This window comes from Ovis canadensis, chromosome 5 (assembly GCF_042477335.2).
Source record: "Ovis canadensis isolate MfBH-ARS-UI-01 breed Bighorn chromosome 5, ARS-UI_OviCan_v2, whole genome shotgun sequence".
Taxonomy (NCBI): Eukaryota; Metazoa; Chordata; class Mammalia; order Artiodactyla; family Bovidae; genus Ovis; species Ovis canadensis.
The window spans coordinates 64,165,286-64,190,617 of record NC_091249.1 but is presented as its reverse complement, the minus strand read 5'-3'; the positions used below and the strand labels follow the sequence as shown (position 1 = coordinate 64,190,617).

General features: G+C 37.8%; 1 protein-coding gene across 3 annotated transcripts in view; it reads left to right on the top strand.

Annotated features, from left to right (window-relative positions):
* The first annotated feature begins 73 nt into the window (after positions 1-73).
* Positions 74-25,332, top strand: part of PFDN1 (prefoldin subunit 1) — a 72,368-nt gene continuing 47,109 nt past the window's right edge. For 2 of the 3 annotated variants that reach the window (XR_011257327.1, XM_069592257.1), the window contains exons 1-2: positions 136-264; positions 2,827-2,993. Coding sequence is in view for 2 of the 3 variants with exons in the window: in XM_069592257.1 (XP_069448358.1) it covers positions 232-264; positions 2,827-2,993 (200 nt within the window). In the remaining variant the exon portion in view is untranslated. Of the gene's footprint in view, positions 265-2,826; positions 2,994-25,332 lie in introns of all 3 variants that reach the window. The other variant, XM_069592256.1, reaches the window with a different exon arrangement.

The window sequence follows — 25,332 nt, the reverse complement described above, 5'->3', positions numbered from 1 at the left end:
GAAGGATGTGGAGAATCACGGCAGGCCCATAGGTCACGTGGGGAAGACGTACTCTGAATCGGAATCCCGGTTATTTCAGGCGTTAATAACGACGGGGAAGGTAGGAAAACCAAGCAGCCCCACTCATGCGCAGGCGCAGAAGGAAGAGGCCCTATCAAACCTTCAGGGCGCGCCCTTCCCCCACGCTCTTTCCGGGCTTCTCCCACTGCGCAGGCGCAGTAGTGAAGCAAGATGGCGGCCCCCGTGGATCTGGAGTTGAAGAAGGTAAAAAAGGGTCTTGAGCAGGCAGAAGCTTTTCTTTGGAAGCTAAGGGGACTGTGGACAACAATGTCGAGTGAGTCTCGAGTGCTGCGGAAGGAAAGAGGCCCCAGGGAAATGGGGAGTGGTTTCTCAGAGTGCAAAGGCGGGACCGGGCCTCCTTAGGCGGGAGTCGAGGGCGAGCGGCTCTTTGCCGGGTAAGAGCCCGTTGGGCTGGGCCTAGTTAAGTTTGGCGGGCCTATAGCTGTTTTGTTCCCTTGTTCCGAGCTCCAGAGACCTTTCGTTGCTCTTGGTGCCTTCAGTTCCATAGTGAGGCCTGAAATGAGCGCTTCCAGTTGGAGCCTCTTAGCCTGCTTGCCCGAGCTGTAGCATCTGTAATTCTGTATACTAATTTGCTTTGAAAAACTCCAAGTCCAGTCTGTTTTTAGGTCAGTTCTTTAATCCCATATCTTGTAAGGTCGCTTCATACAGTTCAGTCAGGTATCCTCGTAGCAATGTTCATCTTAGGGCTTTGCCAACAACCGCCCCCTCCCCACCCTCGTTTTTAAAGATTTGTCAAAGAAGAAACAAGTCAAAGGTTTCCAGATCAAATTGGTATCAGAAGGAATTGAGTTTCTCTCTTCAAACAATTGCCTAGAAATGTGTTGTTACACAGAAATGTTTTCACCACCTGAGAGTTGTCAGGATTCTAACACCACTACCGACTCAAAAGCGTATCCTTTTTTTTTTTTTTTTTTGCGAAGAGAAGGAGAATGGGGATTGGAAAGGAGCCTAGACTTCATCTACTTTAAACTGATACTTTTCTAGAAAAGGAAACAGTTTAACAGAAGAGTCAGCCCAAGCTTGGTTCTAGAATATTGCATTCTCTGCCTCACTTTCCACCTTTTGATCACTACTTGAGGTTAGAAGAGCAAATTTTGTTTAAGACTGTCTTGTAATCTATCTTTGCATGAGAAATAAGACAGTTGAAGTAGCTCTTCCACGTAATAGATGAAGCAGTGTATTATTGCTCTGAGGATTTGTGTGTGTGTATTGCCTTTTGTTTGGAACTTGTACCTTTACTCCTTATGGTGCTGTCTAGTGCTGTATTATCTCAGCTTTAACAAAATACTAGCTTCCTTACCAAACTGTGTCTTAAAGTGTTTTAAAAGTTTACCTTTTTTTTCCGTTAAAAGTTCAAATTTAAGTTAGGGTTTAGTGAGAGCTAACAATAGAATACAGCTATGAATGGACTTACCCCTCAGTATTATTTCAGTCTGTTGCTGGGAAACCTGTGGACAGTGAATGCAAACTAAGAAGATAATTACAGACTTAAATTGGGTAGTTTTGTCAACCAATAAAATTACAGAAGAAACTTGTTTAAAGGTCTTTTAATGTTTATAATTTTGGGGGGAGGGGAAGGGATGGAGACTAATAGGAAACTTTAGGTACCTCCTCTCCCCTCTAGATAAACCTTTTGAAACCTTACTAGTAGGTGAGAACAAAGTCAGAATAAAAGTTTAGTAGCTTTTTGCCATGTATTGCAGCCACAGATGTTATTATTAAGTCAGAATTTGACAGCATGTGAAAATCATTCTAGGCACTTCAGAAGTATCAAAAACCTTTTAACAGTACTCAGAGGTCAAGTTTGGCTTATCGTGTGCATATGAAGATCATGATGCAATTCTTTTATCAATGCTTTGAATTTTTTTGTGTGTCTTTCTCTTAAAATATTCATTTTCTGAATATTACTGTGGATAGTAGAGTAGAAAGATTCAGTAACTAGCGGTCAGAAGAAGTTAATTAAGTACTTGGTTTTTGACCTAGTAGTTGCTCAGCCCTGTGAAAGTCATTTATATCTCTTTAAAACATTTAGTTAATTTGTAAGCTGTGCTGATGAATCTGCCATCCTTAACTCAGGATTATTGAAAAGAGAAAATGAGACATTTATTATATGTCAGTATTCTCATATTAATATTCACATGTTAATATTTCAAACAAGTGTGGGAAAGTGCTTTAAATAATCTTGAGTAGTACAGATGTGGTGAGTTGTTACATTAATGGTTCCTGATTTGGGTCTCTGGGTTTGTGATTGTTGCCTTTAGAGCTTTTATTACTCCTTGGGTACCTGCTACTTGATATGGTTATTATTTACCGTGCCTTTGTTCAGCTTCTTCAGATAGGTTGCATCTTCTGAGGACTGGGTAAGTTCAGTACAGTTGACTCTTGAACAGCATTGGTTTAAATGTCAGGGATCCAGTTGTACACAGATTTTTAAAATAGTAAATACTAGAGTACTACATGATATGTAGTTGGTTGAATCAACAAATGTAGAACCAGGGATACAAAGGAACTGCTATATGGAGAGTCAACTATAAATTATACTTGGATTTTCAACTACACAGAGGGTCAGTGCTTCTAATCACTGAATTGTTCAGGGCTCAAGTTTTTAGCAGACTGGCTTTGAGATGTTTGCTGTGGTAAATTTCACGGCTTTGTCTGTTTAACAGGCTTCATTTTAATAGATTTGATATAAACATTTACTGTAAAATGTTGCACCTGCTAAATCAAGGACTTATTTCTTTTTAGGCCTTCACAGAGCTTCAAGCCAAAGTTATTGACACTCAACAGAAGGTGAAGCTTGCAGATGTACAGATTGAACAGCTGAACAGAACGAAAAAGCATGCACATCTTACAGATACAGAGATTATGACTTTGGTAGATGAGACTAACATGTATGAAGGTGTAGGAAGAATGTAAGTAAAGTATATCCTTAAGGGGGTTATCCTGAAAGAAGTTTACCTGAATTAAGTCATAGAATTTGTTCACTTTACAACTTGGGTTAAAGTATCATAGTAGCTTTAAAGAACACTAGGTCAAATATCTTTTTTCTTTTAAATGAGAAACTGAGTTCTAGGTAAATGTGTTTAATCTTAAACTTTGAAGTACATTTTAAAAATATTTATTCCAAGTTCTTCTCTCCATACTTAGGTACTTATGTGTGTAGCTTGAATGGTAAAAATATGATTTGTTGTGAAAAGATGTTTATAGTGGTTTTGTGTGTGAAGATTTTTTTAAGTAGTTATAGTTTTAACTTCCTCTTCCCAACCTAATTATTAGTAATCACACAAGTCATGAATCTTAGATGTCTGATCAGGTTGTAAAACAAAAATAAATATTCAGTTGTCTATTTAAATATACTCATTCTGTCAAACATGAGAAATCTAGTAAGTCAACTTACCTTGTTTGTTCTAATTCTTATTATATGATTAACCACCTGCAGTTCACTTTTTTTTTTTTTAAACTATATTGCCGTTCTGAGGGAGAATACATCTGCTTCATGTTCTCTAAGCAGTGAATAGGAATGGAAAAGCCCTTAACTGCAGGTCACATTCCATTACACTGAGCTAAAAGGAGACTGATTTTTTTTTAAGTGGAGGAGGTACAAGAGAAGGGTTTTTCTGGAATTTGGTCTTTGAATATTACTTAGTAAGTGGACCATTACTTAAGTTTGGAGCTCCTTTAGTTGGAAAGGAATTTGACCTCAGTCTAGGATGATTTGTTTTGTGATTGATTTGAAGGAAGCACAGCATGTGTAACATTTACTGATGGCTTTAGAATGACATCATGAGAAATAGACCCTGCTCATGACTAGTTAATCCATATTGGTTTGAAACAGAGATAGGTTATGATAAACTGTTCATCTGATTTGCTTTCTGAGAATAAACAGCATGGATAAGTAAATAAAAACTTATTGTTGGTGTCTATTTTTTCATTTTAGCTTGTTTTAAAAGGAAGAAAATTCCAATTTGAGAGTTTGTTACTGGGACGCAAAAGAATTGGGATGAAAACAAAGTAGAACCCTTGAATATGTGTCTGTGTAGCATGAAGTGCATTGTTGGCATTCACTGCAGGATAATTTTATCTTTGTTATGAATATCCTTAGGTCTTAAAACAGTAATGGTAGCTTTTATAGCATGCTTGTTAACATGTTGTGCTTCGGTTTCACATCATTACATTAGCCTTTGCTTGCTGCAGTTAAAGAATGTCTCTCTCCTGAAAAGAAAAACTCTTTGGTCTTTTGATCTATAGTGAATTAAAAAAAAATTTTTTTTGTTTCTTTATTTGTTTTGGCTTTGCTGGGTCTTTGTTTCTACACGCTGGTGCACTCTAGTTTTGGGGAGCAGGGGCTACTCTGGTTGCAGCACTCTGGCTTCTTGTTGTGGTGGCTTCTCTTGTTGCAGAGCACGGGCTCTAGGGTGCACAGTCTTCCGTAGTTGTGGTTCCCGGGCTCTAGAGTACAGGCCCAATAGTTGTGGCTCACAGGCTTAGCTGCTCCACGGCCTGTGGGATCTTCTGGGACCAGGGATTGAACCTGTGTCTTCTGCACTGGCAGATGGATTCTACCAGTGAGCCACCAGAGAAGCCCAATCTATAGTGAAGTTTTAATTTTTAATAGAATAATTTCATTTACTAAACATTCTGCAGAGATGGTAGGCAAGTTGCTTTTTTTGCTTATTGCCCAAAGTGCTACTTACTGGTTGTATTCCACTCAAAGAATTTTAGAGTTTAAAGGCTGGGCTATGAATTAGTTAATGGTAGAACAGTAGTATTTCCAAAAGATTTATTTCATGTGAATTATGTTTTTTTTAACAGAAATAAGTAGCTTTAAGTGTTTAGATAATGTGGAATATCTACATGGTTTTAAACTTTGGTTTTAAATTTGTCTTTTGTACTTTGTGCATCTCACTGGAGTTTGTAGGGGCATGTAAGGTAAATTGTGTTTGTTGTTTGGCTAGAGTGTTAGTGCCCTCAGGAGGAAAAGACTTGCTGAGTATTAGTCTGGTCATGAGGATGTTCTCTTTCTTGATGCTAAGCCTGAAATAGCTATTTCTGAATTTATAGTCTTGAGTAATCTTGAGTATCATTGTGATTCACTTCTTTAATTCTAGTCTTTACCTTAATTTGTCTTTTCTTTTCCTTTTTGAAAATTGTTAGGGAATTCTAATTAGAATGCTAGTTTTTCTCAAACTGTTGTTTTAAAACCAAGAATTATAAAATCTAAAACATTACATTTTTGTTTTAGAACCTGCAGTTTTACCATTGCTGAAATCTAGGCCCTCTTGCCTGGACTAAGAAGCAATAGCTTCTGAACTGTTCTTTCTGCCCTTATTGTGTTGGTTTAAATGCTTTCTTCACACATCTGCAAGATAAGATTATGTCATTATTTTTCATAAAATCTTTTGTTCATCCTTGGTTGCCCATGGGATAAAATCTAAACTTGTTAGCCTAGCATTCATGGTCATTCATAATCTGTCCTTAATTTAGCCTTCTAATTGAGCCTTCTAGCCTCAAATCCCACCACTTTCTATTTCCAAGCTGAGGATAGCACATAAATTTCATCTCATGGACTTACTTCTTTTCATTGGTTTTTGAGTTATCTGTTGAGTTTGAGTCTCCTGTGGGCTTAAACATGCTTTAATTGATCAGTGAGGTCTGCCATGGGCTGAAGGTAGAAGGGGAGTAGCTCATGTACCCAAAATTGTTGCCCTACCCTCATCACATGGGCTTCCTCACACATGCCGTGTTTTTGTGTTTTCTTGGTTTTGCTCCTTCTGTCCTTGGCCTGCAGTATCCCACTTTGCCTCCTGAAACTCACATCCTTTAAGACAGAGTTTATCTTCTCTGAAGAGTTTTCCATCTTCCCTGGCAGATTTACTAACACGTTCCTGAATGATACCAGAGCTTTTGTTCCTGTAGCTAGTAGAGTATGTGGGTGGTGGGATGAGGGTAGCGGGCAGAACTTGACTGAGTTTGAAATGGTCTGCCCTCCCCAACTAGATTGTCAAAGACCATATACATATTTATCTTTGTTTCCTCAGTCGTCAGTATAATGTCTGGCACTCACATGTTAAACGTGTGTTGGTTTGAATTGAATATAATTCTGTTGGCTAAAATAACTGCATTTTCTTTTGGTCCTCTAGAAAGAAAATGTTTAGTAAGTGTCAGAGACTTAATTGAAGTTTATTATGCTTTTTAAATATATGATTCAATAAAGAAGAAATTTTAAAAGTAACATATTTTGAGTAAGGTCAAAGGAATTGTTTCTGACCAAAATTATGTCCTCTAATCTGACAGAATTAATTCTTTATTAAATCTGTTGAGAAGGTTGACTAATTCTAAATGCCAACCAGTTGCAGAGATAGACAGCATTGACAATATAGGAAAACCCCAAGCCTTTAGGATTACGCTGAGGGCAGTATAATCCTTGGAGAGTAAAGGCTGTTCTGTGCAGAGTATTACTGGTATAATTGTATATTTTACCTTGCTTATGCTTACATAGGATGGAAGTCATATTTTTCATTTTAGGATGTGTATTTAGTTTACAAAGTCATTTCAAGCCCAGATGCCTTTCCCAGTCATGAGTATGGAGAAAACTGGTAGTGTTAAATATCTTTTGTATATGGCTATTTTCGGGTTAAAACAAAGAAAATCAGACTACAGGGTAAGAGATGATGAATTGCTGTATACTGTAAACTCTGCATATTCGTTGCTCAAAGCTATAGTCCATCTAGTCTCTTGGCATGTTGCCAGCACATTTTAGTTCTCTTACTTCATATTCTTTGGAGGGGCTGTTATGTAGCCTGATACTACTACCACCAATTTCTAGTTTTGCTACTTAAGCTGTTTGTGAGCTGACCTCACCATACTGCTTTGAGAACTATGATGAAAGTTACAACTGTGGAATGATGTGTCTGAATAGTTGGACGTGTTTGTCTTTTCATCTTTCTAGCATGCAAGGAAGGAATAGACACAGATCTCAAATAAATATTACATGAATGTTTCTTGTAGTTTTTTTTTTGTGTGTGTGAATAAAAACCAGCTTGTAATTATTTATGTTAGTTTTCTTCCATTTTCCTTTGCATAGTAGAAATAATATTTTTCAAAGTTAGTATTACATTTGAAAGTGCACATAAATGACATTTAGTCATACTGTTTGAAAGGACCATCATTAGAATAAAGGTCAAATTTATTTTTATTAACAATAGGTATGATCCAGACTCTGATTTGATATTAGGTCCATTATTCTAATATCCTTGTGCTTGAGCATTACATTAATAACATTTCTTCTTTCCAAAAGAGATAAATTAAGCTTTATATTTCTTTAATGAGAGGAACTTGAGTAGATTAGCCTTTGAGAAGAATGATTAGTGCCTTTCTAAAACTTGAACCTAACTAAAAATAACTTTGTACCATATTTAAACTAATTTAGAGGTATGCCACCATTCTGTGGATATTTTTTACATTTAAGGAACTAAGAATGAACAATGGTATAAATCTACCAACTAGATAAGTGTCTAGCAATGCAGAAATTGCTGTTTGGGAGCGGTGTTGCTATTTCTACTTGTTGAAGTAATTTGATGGTTGATCTCTGGTGGTTGAAAAATCCAGAAGAATAAAACTTAAGATAAATGTGGCACAGGTAGAAACTGAAAACAGTAGGTATATTTCTGATGGGTAACAAAATTTAAAAAAAATCTAAATAATTGAACAGATTTTCAACTAATTATGTAGAAATCTGAACTGTGACAGTTTGGTTGAACTGCCCTTTGTTTAGAATGTTACGTTTTGTTTTGATTTTAATTGTTAGCTTGAATGTTGACTTGTAATTTGGATTGTAACATTTAGAAAAGTCAAGATGAAACATCTGCAGTTGCTCTCAGTTTAGATACATTAAATATTAGTCAAAAGGGATATAATCAGGCTGTCTTAAGTTTTGCAGCTGTTTTACTTCGTGTTCATGTAGAGTTGATATTCCAGTCAATTTGAGGTAATTTTAAAGCTGAAGATAAGTTGCATTATATTTTATTCCTAATACATTAGGAGACAAACCACAAATCTTGGTGTAATAGACATTGTTAAGCATTATTGATATTATAGTAATAATAGTTTATGTTATTGTTCTCTCTAGAGCCAAGTTTAGATATTTTATGCTTACTGTTGGAGAGAAAAAATGCAGTCTACTTATAAGCTCCTTTATACTGTCTTTAAAGGTGTTAGTCTGTATTTTAGAGCAGAGAAAATGAAGCAAAGATAAAATAATTTTCAGAGGTAGGAAGAAATTTAATCATTTTTTAGATTTTATTTTGAAGGGAGAGGAGTTTTGATGTTGAGCTGCTTTTCCTAATAGAATATGAACCACCCTCTTGTGTTTTTATACAGAGCTGTATAAAGTCATGGCTTTCATTGCTCAGAGTTCTAACAGTGAAAAAACAACTCTTCCTGTTGTGCAGGGGAAAATGACTTCAGTTTTGTTGATGTTGAGTATGTATATAACCCCAGCTGGGCATAGTCTCCTCTTCCACAGATGTGATACTCTAGGGAGAGGAGATTTCTGAGTCATAGTCTTAATTTCCTTAAGCTGTCAGTGATTTAAAAACTTGGTGTTCATTATAACTCTTCTGACTGCTGTGCAGAATGACATCACTGTTTTTATGCCAGGAGAAGTTAACAGACATTTGCGTAGGAATGACATAGCTATGTTTCTTCTGCAGAAAGAGTAGTTTTAATAATTCTTTCCCTTCTTCCCCTCCCATGTCCTCCAAGATCCAAACAATCTCACTGAAACACTGGAAATTAATTTCCAAAAAGTTGTGTTAATTAGGAGTTTATTGAAAAAAAAAAAAAAAGAGAGAGTTTGTATACTTACCTTGGGATGTACAAACATACTGAAATAAGAATTTTATTTAATGTGTCTTTGTTGTAGGGTTGGTTCATTTATGCTAGAACTTGTTGAGAAAAGGTAAATGTGATTGATTCATTTTGTTACCGTTACTTGGAGGAGTTTGCTTCTGCCATCTCCTGACATCAAAAAGCCTGCCTTTTTTTTCCCCATCTGCTTTTGTTGCATGAAAGTAATTAATCAGCAACACGAGAGGATAGTGGTACAGTGTATTCCAGTTGGTGATAAACAAGAAATTAATGTAGTTAACTGAGGGAAGGGTGAAAAAAATTACCTTGTTATTCCTATGTAAATAAAAATAAAGCTAGCAGTAATCTTGAACTTTGTTACTTTGTCCTTGGGGATTTGGGTGCTATAACTGACTTAAATCAGGTTGAATTTCTCTGAAGTAAAAAACAATCAATTTTAAGCTGTACCAAGGATTTTCTGATTTTAGCTGCCACTTATCTCATAGTGGCAAATTTAGGAACAACTTGCTATCTAATCTATTTGAGAGACGACTGTTATGGTCAGGTCAAGGAACATAATCTGCTTAATGAAACATCCAAAAAGGAACTAGGAAAAAAAAAAAAACTGGCTTAAAAGGTAAGAGCCAGTCCATATATTTGAAGACACCAGTAATGACTTATTGGTGTGTTTTAATTTATTAGTTTTATCAGGAATTGCTGTGGATTGCAAATGTCTTTTGCCCAGATAGAATAATTAGGATTGCGTCGTGTTGCATGTACCATTAGTGCCTGTGGTTTTGTGAAGAACGCATGCCCACTTTATTTTTAGAATTTAGGTTTGAATAGACATTATGGGAGAATGTTATCTCGTTGTTCTGACCAGAGATGCTCATTACCGACTCTTGTTCTAAGATCAGTTACCTTGAAATGAACCAGATTACTTGGAAAACACTACCCTTTGGCTTTGAAGAGGACTTGAAATATTCTTACATCAAAATTTCACAGCAGCAGGAGCCCAGTATTGAAAAATGTATCTTTAAATAGGTAAGAGAATAACTGCCCTAAGCAAAGCCTTTTACATTGTTTGGCTCAGGGTAAAAAGATTTGGACCACAGGATGCATCCTATATGTGTGTAACTCTTGTGCTTGTACCAAATTGTATTTATGTTTCTCTGTGACTTTCTGCTTTTGCACCAATAGTCTTCTGTTTGTGTTCTTCAGTACTCATTTTTTATTATCTGGTGATTCTAGTTTATCCAGTGTTATATTTTAACCTATGAGTGAAATAAAGATTACATCTTGGAAAAATTTATAGCATAGCTTGATGCTTATGTGTGGAAATGTTTAGGTGTTGATGAGGCCAGAGTAAAAGTGGTAAACATCAGAGGTGATTATTTACCAGAATGCTTAGAATACCAAGTAGTGACCAAAAATAAGTGTCATGTTTAAAATAGATTAACATACTACTGTTTCTAATTCTGGAGTAATACTTTGATTTAAAAATACACAGTGATTTTTAACTAGTACAGATTGAACGTATCAGTATGTGAGTTACTCATCTAGAACAAGGAATGTTTACGTGAAATTGGGTTCTTGAAGGAACTGATTTTTTAAAATAATTCCAATGGATTCCCAATCCTCATATTATTTAACTTATCAGTAGCATTTAGTCCAGTTTATGTTTCTTTCCTTTATGTGCTTTTTTCCCATGGCTTCTAGGATACTGCCTCTTAGTTTTCCGTCAATTTCACTGGCCAGTTCTTCTCAGGCTCCTTCACTGTTTCCTTTTCTTTCCAATTTCCAAATATTATTTGGGCTCATCTCAGCCTTTGGATTTTTTTTCTCTTTTCTTATATATAGTCAGTTTCTTAGGGATTTCATCCAGGCTTATCTCTTTAAATGCTTTTTTGTATTCTGACAACTTCTAGAATTTTATCTTCCCTTCCCTGAACTCCAGACTTGGATATATCTGCCTGCTTCCTTTACACCTTTGTTCGATGGGCTAACAGGCATCTCGAAACTAACTTGACCAAAATAAAAATATTATTATTATTTTTTAAAATTTTGTGTATTTTTGGCTGCTCTGAGCCTTCATTTTCATGGGCTTTCTCTAGTTGTGGCGAACGGGGTGTGCACACCCTTTGTTTTGGTGTGCAGGCTTCTGACTGCGGTGGCTTCTCTTGTTGTAGAGCACAGGCTCAGTAGTTGTGGCGCATAGGCTCAGTTGCTCCATGGCATGTGAAATCTTCCTGCACCAGGGATTGAACCCTTGTCACTCGCCTTCGCAGGTGGATTTCTTTCCAGTGTGCCACCAGGGAAGTCCAAAATGTTGTGGCAGTCAGAATAGGGTTGACGAGTTGGAAAAGAATTTCCAGACACAGAGTGTTTCAGAAAGGAATGAATTTATTGAGAACAAAGAGCAGAGATAGTGAGGGGCATTGCAAATGCCGACTTTCTGACAGACCAGGGAGGGCCGGCTGTGAGAACAGGCCGGCTCATGGAGAGCTGTCGCTTTTCATGGTTTAAGTACCCAATTTTTATAGCCTCAGGACAAAGAAGAATCCTACTGGAAGGATGGCAATAGGTAATTGGTTAGGGTGCTATAGAGTGAGTACTGGAGTGGGCATTTTTGGCCTAATTTGGAGTCAGGAAGCTGGCTGGTAATGATCAGGGGGGCTTTTGGCAGGCAGTGGTTACAGAGGGGCTCAGTCAACTTCAGAGGTGACCTTGGTTCTGGGCTCTGCCTCTGTGGCCTTGGTACAAGGCCTTGCTACTGTGACCTTGGGATGGGACTCCACACAAAATTCTCATTATTTACAAATTAACCAGTTCCTTCTTCCTTCTCATTTCAGCAAATGCTTTTTCTTTCCTTTTAGTTCTTCTAAATCTTGGCTCATCCTTGACTCCTCTCTTTTAGTCTTAAGTTCAGTCCATTAGCAAAGACTGTCTAAATTTTGTCTAGAATCTGCACATTACTTGTTACCAAGTTGGTCTAAACTGTCATTGGATTGCAGTTTTCTCTTAAATGGGTTTCCTGCTTCCATCCTGACTACATTATAGCTTTTCTCAACTGTGTAGCCAGAGTGATTCATTCTTTTTTAAATTAATTTCCAGGCTGTGCTGGGTCTTCATTGCTGCTTGCAGGCTTTCTCTAGTTGCAGTCTGCAGGCTTCTCATTTCCCTTGTTGCAGAGCATGGGCTCCAGGGCACGGGGCTTCAGTAACTGGAGCACACAGGCTCAGTAGTTGTGATGCACTGGGCTTAATTGCCCTCTGGCATGTGAAGTCTTCCCCAACCAGGGATTGAACCCATGTCCCTTGCATTGGCAGCTTAAACTGAACCATCAGGAAAGCCCGAGAGTGATTCTTTTAAAATATAGATCTTTCTTCCAAATGTCTGTATGGCTTATAACTTCCCTTCCTTCAGTCTGTACTAAGTAGGCATTGAGACCTTTTGTGACTACCCTTTTAGTTATTTATCTAAATTAAATATATAAACTAGTTATCTAGTTATATATTAAAATTTTTTAAAATTGATAGTTAATTACAATGTTGTGTTATTTTCTGCGGTATAGCGAAGTGAATCAGTTATACATATACGTATATCCATTCTTTTATTGACCACCCAGTATAAAATTGGTATATGCATACTTCACCTCCCAGCTACTTGCCTTGTGTGCTGTTTTTTTCCCTTGGCTTTATTTTTCTCCTGCCGCTTTAAACCATGTGGCATACCATAGTACTAACTATCTGTCTTTCTTAAATCAACTTTATTGAGCTATAACTTACGTATAGTAAAATGCATTCATTTTAAGAGTAGAGTAGGGTGAATTTTGACAAAGTGGTGGCTGCACTCCAATCATGATATAGAACATTTTCATCTCTGTAAAATGTTCTTTCTTGCTTTAGACAAGTCAGTCCCCTAAATCCTGCCCTGGGCAACTGATAGTCAGATTTCTATCTCTGTAGATTAATTTTGCCTATTTTAGAACTTTATATAAGTAGAATCATTATAGTATATACTCCTTTTGTGGCTTCTTTGATTAAGCTTAATACTTCTGAGATCTGTCCATATTGTGCCTATTAGTCTTCCTCAGGAACTGTATTTTGGGCTTTAATTCCACTTTTTAAAGTATTCTTGCCTCTGCCCTCTCCGCTGTGTTTGCCAGCTTCATCTTGAGATTGGTTGCAGGAATTCCAAGGATTTCATTCAGATGTGACAACATCTTAGTTAGAAAGTTACCATGTTTTTTGTGTCACTTTTTGTGAGCAAGGAAATCTTTCCTTGGAGTCGTCAAAAGGACCATCTCTCACATTGCACGACAAGAGCTGAGCTACATGCTTGGCTTAAATCTTGTGGGTTGGAACTGCCATAATTAGATAAGACCAAGATTTACCGCAGGAGTCACTCAGCAGTGCAGGCTACCCAGACAAAACTGGGGCTTTGTCAACAAAGAACAGATATTGGATAGTCAACCAGTAGCATCTGCTAAAATCATCAACAATAATCATTGCAGTGTCCAACAGTTCAGGGCTAGCTACATGAGAATTATGTAAAATATTTAAGAAGAATTAAGCAAGTTAATTAGGGAATATAGGTAGGAAATTCTTGAAGTAATTCAGGAGTATAGTAATAAGGGCATAATTAAGGTGGCAGAAGTGGGATGGAGAGGAAGAGGGTGAAAGAAAGTGATGAGCCTTGGAGATAAATTGGGAATATGGGGACACAGAGAATAGCTGTAGGTTTGGGACTTAGGTGAGTGGGCAAGTGGTGACATTATTGATAGAGACTGCATTTGAAATGGGGAAACCTGATTGTAGGCAGTGTTGGCCTGGGTAGATAAAATGAGTTTAATTTGGGACATGTTGAATTTGAGGAAATGTGGAAAATATAAGTGGAAGTGACCATTAGATGATAGTGCAAGTGATAGGGATTTGTACTATTTTGAGATTCATTAGCCAAGTTTGTGGTGGTGGTGGTGGTGGTTTAGTCAAAGCCATGACCAACTCTTGTGACCCCATGGACTGTAGCCTGCCAGGCTTCTCTGTGCATGGGATTTCTCAGGCAAAAGTATTGATGTGGATTGCCATTTCCTTCTCCAGGGAATCTTCCTGACCCAGAGATTAAACCTGCATCTACTGCATTGCAGGGGGATTCTTTACTGCTGAGACAGCCACGTTTAAGCCTTGAAAATGAAAGAGTTCTCAGAGTGACTTTGGGTACAAATAGCTTAGTCCAGAGTTTGCATAATACTTTTAATATGGGCACTGGAAGAGAAAAGGAAAGAGGGACTTATGAATATAGTAGTTGGTAAGGGGAGCATGAATAGTATAGTGCTAAGATGCAGCAGTTTCACTCAGTTTATATTAATTTTTGATAATATTCTGTAGGTTTGTATCAGGGGATCTCCTGTATGCTTTTAGCATGTCCTCAACCTGCTTTATTTTAATTAATAGACACTTATTTTTTAGAGCATAACTTTTAGTTTAAAAGAAAACTGAGCAGAAAGTACCAAGAGCTCTCACATTCTTCCTCCCCAGTCTCCTCCATTTATATCTTGAATTTGTGTAGTATATTTGTTTCAGTTGAAGGAATATTGATACATTATGATTAATAAGATGCAGTGGGCCTCCCTGGTGGCTTAGTCAGAAGATGTGTGTAGTATTTTAGTTCCCCAGCCAGGGATTGAACCCATATCCTCTGCATTGAAAGTGGTGAGTAGCCACTGGACTGCCAGGGAAATTCCAGCTTACTTCTTTTTTTTTTTAAATTATTTATTTATTTTTGGCTGTGCTGAGTCTTTGTTGCTGTGCAGACTTTTTCTCTAGTTGCAGTGAGCAGAGACTACTGTCCAGGTGCAGTTGCTGGCTTCTCATTGTGGCTTTTCTTGTTGTGGAGCATGGGCTTTAGAGCCTAAGGGCTTCAGTAGTCGCGGCTCTCGGGCTCCAGAGCACAGACTCAGTAGCTGTGGTGCCCAGGCTTAGCTGTTCTGTGGTATATGGGATCTTCCCGGAATCAGGGATTCGACCCATGTCTGCTGCATTGGCAGGCAGATTCTTTTTCACTGAGCCAGCAGGGAAGCCTTCATTTCTTTTTTAATTTCCTTTTTTCCTCAGTGTTTTCATCTGTCAGTTCTGTTGTTATATCTTTGAGTGTACTTATTTGTTTATTTAAAACATTTTATTGGAGTAGAGTTGATTTATAAGGTTGTGTTAGTTTTGGGTGTACAGTAAAGTCTTTCAGTTATACTTATATTCATTATTTTTCAGATTCTTTTCTCATATTGGTTATCACAGAATATTGAGTAGTTCTAAGGTATACAGTAGGTTCTTGTTGATTATCTGTCTTATAAATAATACTGCATGTATGTTAATCTCAAGCTCCTAATTATCCCTCCCCACCACATTTCCCTTTGGGTAACCATATTTGTAAAATATTTGTATATCTGGATATCTGTTTAATCAGATATCTGTAAGTCTTTTTCTGTTTTGTAATTAAGTTCATTTCTGTCACTTTTAAAAAATGACATTCCACATATGAATGATATCATTTGATATTTGTCTTTGACTTACTTCCATTAGTATGATAACCTCTAGTTCCATTCATGTTGCTGCAGATGGCATTATTTCGTTCCTTTCTATGTCTGAGTAATATTCCTGTGTGTGTGTGTGTGTACACCACATTTCTTTATCCATTCTTCTGTTGATGAAATCCATGTCTTATAATTGCAAATAGTACTGCAGGGAACACTGGAGTGCATGTGTTTTCACACCATGGTTTCCGCCATATATATTCTGAGCATATTTTCGTGTGCTTCTTGTTTATGCTCTGTGTTTCCTTTGGAGAATTGTCTGTTTTAGATCTTGTGTCCAGTTTTTGATTTATTTTTGATATTGAGCTGCCAGAGCTTTTTATATATTTTGGAGATTAATCCATCAATGGTTGCTTCATTAGAAATATTTTCTCCCATTCTGTGGATTGTCTTTTCATTTTGCTTATGGTGTCCTTTGCTGTGCAAAGCTTTTGAGTTTATTAGGTCCCATTTGTTTTTGTTTTTATTTTCATCACTCTAGGAAGTGAATCAAAGAAGATATCGCTGCGATTTATATCATAGAATATTCTGCCTATGTTTTACTCTTAAGAGTTTTATAGCGTCTGGCCTAACGGTTTTGAGTTTATTTTTGTGTATGGTGTTAAAAATAGTTCTATTTCATTCTTTTACATGTAGCTGTCCAGTTTTCCTAGCACCACTTATTGAAGAGATATTCTTTTCTCCATTGTATATTTTTATCTCCTTTGTCATAGATTAATTGACCATAGGTGCTTGGATTTATTTCTGGGTTTTTTGTCTTATTCACTTAATCTGTATTTCTGTTTTTGTGCCTGTACCATACTGTTTTTTATTTATTTATTTTTAATTGGAGGATAATTGCTTTACAATGTTATGTTGGTTTCTGCCATACATCAACATGAATCAGTCCTAGGTATACATATGTCCCCTCCCTCTTGAACCTCCCTCCCGTCTCCCACCCCATCCCACCCTCTAGCTTGTCATAGAGCACCCACTTGAGCTCCCTGTGTCATACAGCAAATTCCCACGGGCTATTTTACCTATGGTAATGCATATGTACCACTGTTTTGATGACTATAGCTTTGTGGTATACTCTGCAGCTAGTGAGCCTGATTCCTCTTGCTCTGTTTTTCTTTCTCAAGATTGCTTTGGCTACTCAGGGTCTTTTGTGTTTCAATAGAAATTAAATTTTTTGATCTAGTTCTGTGAAAAATGCCACTGGTAATTTGACAGGGATTGCATTGAATCTATAGATTGCTTTGGGTAGTATATCCATTTTAATAATATTGATTATCCAATCCAAGAACATGGTACATCTTTCCATCTGTTCTGTCATCTTCAGTTTCTTTCATCAGTGTCATAGTTTTTACAGTACAGGCCTTTTGCCTTCTTAGGTAGGTTTATTCCTAGGTCTTTTACTTTTTTTCCTTCAAAAAATTGTTTTTTAATTGAAGGATAATTGCTTTACAGAATTTTGTTGTTTTCTGCCAAATATCAGCATAAGTCAGGTATACATATGTCCCCTCCCTCTTGAACTTACTTCCCATTTCCCTCCCAATCCCACTCCTCTAGGTTGTTACAGAACCCCTGTTTGAGTTCCCTGAATCATACAGCAAATTCCCATTGGCTGTCTGTTTTGCATGTGGTAATATAAGTTCGCATGTGGTAGTTACTCTCTCCATACATCTCACCTTCTTTCTCTTCCCTGTGTCCATAAGTCTGTTCTCTCTGTCTGTTTCTCCATTGTGTGTGTGCTTAGTCTCTCAGTTGTGTCTGACTCTTTGAGATACCATGGACTGCAGCCCACCAGGCACCTCTGTCCATGGGGATTCTCCAGGCAAGAATACTGGAGTGGATTGTTATGCCCTCCTCCAGGGAAATCTTCCCAACAAAGGGATCAAACCCAGGTATCCTGCACTGCAGATGAATTCTTTACTGTCTGAGCCACCAGGGAAGCACAAGAATGCTGGAGTGGGTAGCCTATCCCTTCTCCAGGGGAACTTCCGACCCAGGAATCGAACTGGGGTCTCCTGCTTTGCAAGCAGATTCTTTACCAGCTAAGCTACCAGGGAAGGCTGTTTCACCACTGCTGCCCTGCAAATAATTTAATCAGTACCATCTTTCTAGATTCCATACATACATGTTAGTATATGATATTTCTCTTTCTCTTCCTGACTTCACTCTGTATAATAGGCTCTAGGTTCATCTACCTCACTAGAATTGACTCAAATGCATTCTTTTTTATGACTAAGGCTTTATTTTTTGGGCTCCAAAATCACTGCAGATGGTCATTGCAGCCATGAAATTAAAAGACGCTTACTCCTTGGAAGGAAAGTTATGACCAACCTAGACAGCATATTGAAAAGCAGAGATATTGCTTTGTCAGCAAAGGTCCATCTAGTCAAGGCTATAGTTTTTCCAGTGGTCATGTATGGATGTGAGAGTTGGACTGTGAAGAAAGCTGAGCACTGAAGAATTGATGCTTTTGCACTGTGGTGTTGGAGAAGACTCTTGAGAGTCCCTTGGACTGCAAGGAGATCCAACCAGTCCATCCTAAAGGAGATCAGTCCTGGGTGTTCACTGGAAGGACTGATGCTGAAGCTGAAACTCCAGTACTTTGGCCACTTCATGTGAAGAGTTGACTCACTGGAAAAGACTCTGATTCTGCGAGGGATTGGGGGCAGGAGGAGGAAGGGACGACAGAGGATGAGATGGCTGGATGGCATCACCAACTTGATGGACATGAGTTTAAGTGCACTCCGGGAGTTGGTGATGGACAGGGAGGCCTGGCGTGCTGCAATTCATGGGGTCACAAAGAGTTGGACACGACTGAGCGGCTGAACTGAGTATTCCATTGTATATATGTATGACAGCTTCTTTATCCATTCACTTGTCAATGGACATCTAGGTTGCTTCCATGTTCTGGCTATTGTAAATAGTGTTGCAGTGAACATTGGGGTACTGTGTCTTTTTTCAGTTTTGGTCTTCTCAGGGTATAAGCATAGTAGTGGGATTGCTGGGTCGTGTGGTAGTTTTATTCCTAGTTTTTTAAGGAATCTCCATAGTGGCTGTTTATATTTCCACCAGTAGTACAAGAGGATACCCTTTTCCATACCCTCTTCAGCATTTATTGTTTGTAGACTTTTTGATGATGACTATTCTGACTGGTGTGAGGTGATACCTCATTGTAGTTTCGATTTGTATTTCTCTAATAATGAGTGATGTTGAGCATCTTTTCATGTTTGTTAGCTGCTGGTATTTCTTCTTTGGGGAAATGTCTGTTTAGATCTTTTTCCCACCTTTTGATTGGGTTGTTTATTTTTCTGGTATTGAGTTGTATGAGCTGCTTGTATATTTTGGAAATTAACCCTTTGTCACTTGTTTCATTTGCTATTATTTTCTCCAATTCTGAGGGTTGTCTTTTCACCTTGTTTATAATTTCCTTTGCTGTGCAAAAGCTTTTAAGTTTAATTAGGTTCCACTTGTTTGTTTTTATTTCCATTACTCTAGAAGGTGGATCATAGAGGATCTTGCTTTATGTCAAATGTTTTGCCTATGTTTACCTCTAAGAGTTTTATGGTTTTTGCTCTTACATTTACATTTTAATCCATTTTGAGTTTATCTTTGCGTATGGTGTTAGGAATTGTTCTAATTTCATTCTTTTACACGTAGATGTGCAGTTTTCCTAGCAGTAGTAACTGGGATTGGCTCCTTAAGATCTCTTTCTGATTTTTCATTGTTAGTGTTTAAAAATGCAGCAGATTTCTGTATACTGTATATTTTGTATCATGCTGCTTTACCTAATTCATTGATGAGCTCTAGTAGCTTTTGGTAGCATCCTTAGGATTGTCAAATACAGTATCACATCATCTGCAAACAGTGACAGTTTTACTTCTTTTCCAATTGGATTCTTTTTATTTTTCTTCTCTGATTGCCATGGCTAGGAGTTCCAACACTGTTTTGAATATCAGTGGTGGGAATGGACATCCTTGTCTCGTTGTTCCTGATCTTAGAGAAAAATGCTTTCAGCATTTCACCATTGAATATGATGTTAGCTGTGGGTTTGTCAGGTATGGCCTTTATTATATTGAGCCATGTTCCCTTAATACCCACTTTCTGGAGATTTTTTTTTATCGTAAATGGGTGTTGAATTTTGTGAGAACGTTGTTCTACATGTATTGAGATGGTCATATGATGTTTATTCTTCAGTTTGTTGATGTGATATATCCCATGATTTGCATATGTTGAAGAATCCTTGCACTTCTGGGATAAATCCCACTTGATCATGGTATATGATCCTTTTAACATATTGTTGTATACAGTTTGCTAGTTTTTGTTGATTTTTTTTTTTTTTGCATCTGTGTTCATCAGTGATATTGGCCTGTAATTTTTTCATTTTTTGTAGTATCTTTGTCTGGCTTTGGTATCAGGGTGATGGTGGTATCATAGAATGAGCTTGGAAATGTTCTTTCCTATGCAATATTTTGAAAGAGTTTCAGAAGGATAGATGTTAATTCTTCTCAGAAAGTTTCATAGAATTCCCCTGTGAAGCTGTCTGGTCCTGGACTTTTATTTATTCAGTTCAGTTTAGTTGCTCAGTTGTGTCCAACTCTTCACGACCCCATGGACCGCAGCACACCAGGCCTCCCTGTCCATCACCAGTTCCCGGAGTTTACTCAGACTCCGTTGAGTCAGTGATGCCATCCAGCCATCTCATCCTCTGTTGTCCCCTTCTCCTCTTGCCTTCAATCTTTCCCAGCATAAGGGTCTTTTCAAATGAGTCAGCCCTTTGCATCAGGTGGCCAAGTATTGGAGTTTCAGCTTCAGCATCAGTCCTTCCAATGAACACTCAGGACTGATCTCCTCTTGGATGGACTGGTTGGATCTCCTTACAGTCCAAGGGACTCTCAAGAGTTTTCTCCAACATCACAGTTCAAAAGCATCAATTCTTTGGCATTCAGCTTTCTTTATAGTTTAACTCTCATATCCATACATGACTACTGGAAAAACCATAGCCTTGACTAGATGGACCTTAGTCGGCAAAGTAATGTCTCTGCTACTATCTAGGTTGGTCATAACTTTTCTTCCAAGGAGTAAGTGTATTTTAATTTCATGGCTGCAGTCACCATCTGCAGTGATTTTGGAGCTCCAAAAAATAAAGTCTGCCACTGTTTCCACTGTTTCCCCATCTATCTGCCATGAAGTGATGGGACCAGATGCCATGATCTTCGTTTTCTGAATGTTGAGCTTTAAGCCAACTTTTCCACTCTCCTCTTTCACTTTCATCAAGAGGCGTTTTAGTTCTTCTTCACTTTCTGCCATAAGGGTGGTGTCATCTGTGTATCTGAGGTTATTGATATTTCTCCTGGCAATCTTGATTCCAGCTTGTGCTTCATCCAGCCAGCGTTTCTCATGATGTACTCTGCATATGAGTTAAATAAGCAGGGTGACAATATACAGTCTTGATGTACCCTTTTTCCTATTTGGAACTAGTCTGTTGTTCCATGTCCAGTTCTAACTATGGCTTCCTGACCTGCATATAGGTTTCTCAAGAGGCAGGTCAGGTGGCCTGGTATTCCCATCTCTTTCAGAATTTTCCACAGTTTGTTGTGATCCACACAAAAGCTTTGGCATAGTTAATGAAGCAGAAGTAGATGTTTTTCTGGAACTCTCTTGCTTTTTTGATGATCCAGTGGATGTTGGCAATCCTCTGCTTCTCTAAAACCAGCTTGAACATCTGGAAGTTCATGGTTCATGTATTGCTGAAGCCTGGCTTGGAGAATTTTGAGCATTATTTTACTAGCGTGTGAGATGAGTGCAATTGTGCGGTAGTTTGAGCATTCTTTGGCATTGCCTTTCTTTGGGATTGGAATGAAAACTGACCTTTTCCAGTCCTGTGGCCACTGCTAAGTTGTCCAAATGTGCTGGCATATTGAGTGCAGCACTTTCACAGCATCATCTTTTCGGATTTTTAAATAGCTCAGCTGGAATTCCATCACCTCCACTAGCTTTGTTCATAGTGATGCTTCCTAAGGCCCACTTGACTTAACTTTCCAGGATGTCTGGCTCTAGGTGAGTGATCACACCATTGTGCTTATCTGGGTCATTAAGATCTTTTTTGTATATAGTTCTTCTGTGTATTCTTGCCACTGCTTCTTAATGTCTTCTGCTTCTGTTAGGTCCATACCATTTCTGTCCTTTATTGAGCCCATATTTGCATGAAATGTTACCTTGGTATCTCCTAATTTTCTTGAAGAGATCTCTAGCCTTTCCCATTCTGTTGTTTTCCTGTTTCTTTGCACTGATCACTAAGGAAGGCTTTCCTATCTCTCCTTGCTATTCTTTGGAATTCTGCATTCAAACATGTTAACCTTTTTTTTTTCTCCCTTGCTTTTCGCTTCTTTTCTTTTCACGGCTATTTGTAAGGCCTCCCAAGACAGCCATTTTGCTTTTTTGCATTTCTTTTTCTTGGGGGTGGTCTTGATCCCTGTCTCCTGTAGAATGTCATGAACCTCTGTTCATAGTTCTTCAGGCACTCTATCATCACATCTAGTTCCATAAATCTATTTCTCACTTCCACTGTATAATCATTAGGGATTTGATTTAGGTCATACCTGAATGGTCTAGTGGTTTTCCCTACTTCAAGCTAAGTCTGAATTGGGCAATAAGGAGTTCATGAACTGAGCCACAGTCAGCTCCAGGTCTTGTTTTTGCTGACCGTATAGAGCTTCTCCATCTTTGGTTACAAAGAATATAATCAGTCTGATTTTGGTGTTGACCATCTGGTGATGTCCATGTGTATAGTCTTCTCTTGTGTTGTTGGAAGAGGGTGTTTGCTGTGACCAGTGCGTTCTCTTGGCAAAACTCTGTTAACCTTTGCCCTGCTTCATTCTGTACTCCAAGGCCAAATTTGCCTGTTACTCCAGCTGTTTCTTGATTTCCTACTTTTGCATTCCAGTCCCCTATAATGAAAAGGACATCTTTTTTGGGTGTTAATTCTAGAAGGTCCTGTCGGTCTTCATAGAACCATTCAACTTCAACTTCTTCAGCATTACTAGTCAGGGCATAGACTTGCATTACCATGATATTGAATGGATTGCCTTGAAAATGAACAGAGATCATTCTGTCGTTTTTGAGATTGCATCCAGGTACTGCATTTTGGACTCTTTTGACTATGATGTTTATTTGGGAGTTTTAAAATCACAGTTTCAATTTCAGTACTTGTGATTGATCTATTTATATTTTCTGTTTCTTCTTGGTTCAGGCTTGGAATGTTGTACTTTTTAAAAATTAAGATAATTTCTTCGAAGTTGTCAGGGTTTTTTTGCGTATGATTGTAGTAGTCTCTCATGATTGTTTATATTTCTGTGGTGTCCATTGAAACTTATCCTTTTCCTGATAAGTTTGGCTAAAGGTTTAACAGATCTGTTTATCTTTCAAAGGACCAACTTTTAGTTTGATCCTTTTATTGTTTACTTCATCTCTGTTTATTTCTACTCTGATCTTTATGGTTTCTTACTTCTGCTACCTTTGGGTTTTGTTTATTCCTCTTCCCCTGTTACTTTACGTATAAGGTTAGAGTGTTTCAGATTTTTCTTGTTTCCTGAGGTAAGGTTGTGTTGCTGTGGACTTCCTTCTTAGCACTGCTTTTGCCATATCTCAGGTTTTGCATTGTATTTTCATTGTCATTTGTCTCTAGGTATTTTTTTAAATTTCCTCTTTGATTTCATCACTAATCTATTGGTTGTTTAGTAGCATGTTGTTTAGCTTCTATATGCTTGTGTTTTTACAGTTTTTTTTCCTCTGTAATTGACTTCTAATCTCATAAAATTGTGGTTGGAAAAGGTGCTATATATGATTTCAGTATTCTGAAATTTACCAAGTCTTGATTTGTGGCCCAAGATGTGGTCTGTTCTAGAGAATGTTCATGTACAGTTGAGAAGAAAGTGCATTCTGCTGGTTTTGGATGTCCTATAAATATCAGTTAAGTCTGTCTGATCTAATGTGTCATTTAAAGCCTGTGTTTTTTTAAAATTGATATTCTGTCTGGATGATCTGCCCATTGGTGAGAGTGGAGTGTTAAAATCCCCCACCATTAATTGTGTTAATGTCCATTTCTCTTTCTTCGAGTGTTGGAATTTGCCTTCTATATTGGGGTATTCCTTTGTTGGGTTGTTGTTGAGTCACTGTTGTATCTTGACTCTGCGACCACATGGACTGCAGCATGCTAGGCTTCCCTGTCCTTCACTGTCCTGGAGTTTGGTTAAACTCAGACGTGTTGAGTCAATGATGCTGTCTGACTGTTTCATCCTCTGCTGCCCTCTTCTCCTTTTGCCTTCAGTCTTTCCCAGCATCCGGGTCTTTTCCAGTGAATCGGCTCTTCACACCGGCTGGTCTGAGTATTGGTGCTTCAGTTTCAGCATCTGTCCTTCCTATGTTCAGTACATACGTATTTTATAATTGTTACTCTTCTTCTTGGATTGATTCCTCGTTCATTATTTAGTGTCCTTCTTTCTCTCTTGTGACATTCTTTATTTTAGTATCTGTTTTGTCTGCTGTGAGTATTGCTGTTCTGGGTTTCTTTTGATTTGCATTTGCATGGAATACCTTCTGTCCCCTCACTTCTGGATCTGTATGTGTCCCTAGATCTGAAGAGGGTCTGTTATAGACAGCATATATGCGAGCCTTGTTTTTGAGGCCATTCAATCTGTGTCTTTTTGTTGGAGCATTTAATCCATTTATATTAAAGGTAATTATCAATATGTTTATTTCTGTTGTTGTTTTAAATTTGTTTTTGTGGGTCTCCTTCCCTTCCTCTTTTGTCTTTTTGTGATTTGATGTCTATCTTTAGTGTTGTGTTTGGATTGCTTTTTCTTTTTTATGTGCATATCTATTGTAGATTTTTGGTTTGTGGTTCCCATGAGGTTTTGCTATAGCGGTCTATATATAAACAAGATTGTTTTAGTTACTGGTATTTTAATTTCAAATGCATTTTCAATATTCTGCATTTGTGCTCTCTTCTCATTATTGCTGGTTTTGATGTCATATTTGTGTGTAGATGTTTACTACTTTAGCTTTATGCTTGCCTTTACTGGTGGTTTTTGTGATTGCAATTTTCTTATGTCTAATAGAGGCCTTTTCTATTTAGAGAAGTTCCTTTAGCAATTGTTGCAGGTTATCTTGTGGCATTGAATTGTCTTAGCTTTTGCTTGCCTGTAAAGCTTTTTCCCCGCCTGTAAAGCTTTTTCCCCATCAAATCTGGATGAAAGCCTTGCTAGGTACAGTGTTCTTGGTTGTACGTTCTTCCTTTTCATCCCTTTAAATATATTGTGCCACTGCCTTACAGTCCACAGACTGTCTGCTGAGAAATCAACTGATAATCTTGTGAAAGTTTTCTTGTTTATTGCTCTTCCCTTGTTGCTTTTATTTATTTATTTTTGGCATGGAACTTCAGTGCCATTCTCCCAAATCATCCCACCTTTTCCCTCTCCCACAGAGTCCAAAAGACTGTTCTGTACATCTGTGTCTCTTTTGCTGTCTCACATACAGGATTATCGTTACCATCTTTCTAAATTCCATATATATGTGTTAGTATAGTATATTGGTGTTTTTCTTTGTGGCTTACTTCACTCTGTATAATAGGCTCCAGTTTCATCCACCTCATTAGAACTGATTCAAATGTATTCTTTTTAATGGCTGAGTCCCTTGTTGCTTTTAATATTTTTTGCTTTGTCTTTAATTTTTGTCGGTTTGATCGCTGTTGTCTCTTGGCGTGTTCTTCCTTGGATTTATCCTGCCTGGGGCTCTCTGTGCTTCATGGACTTGGCTGACTC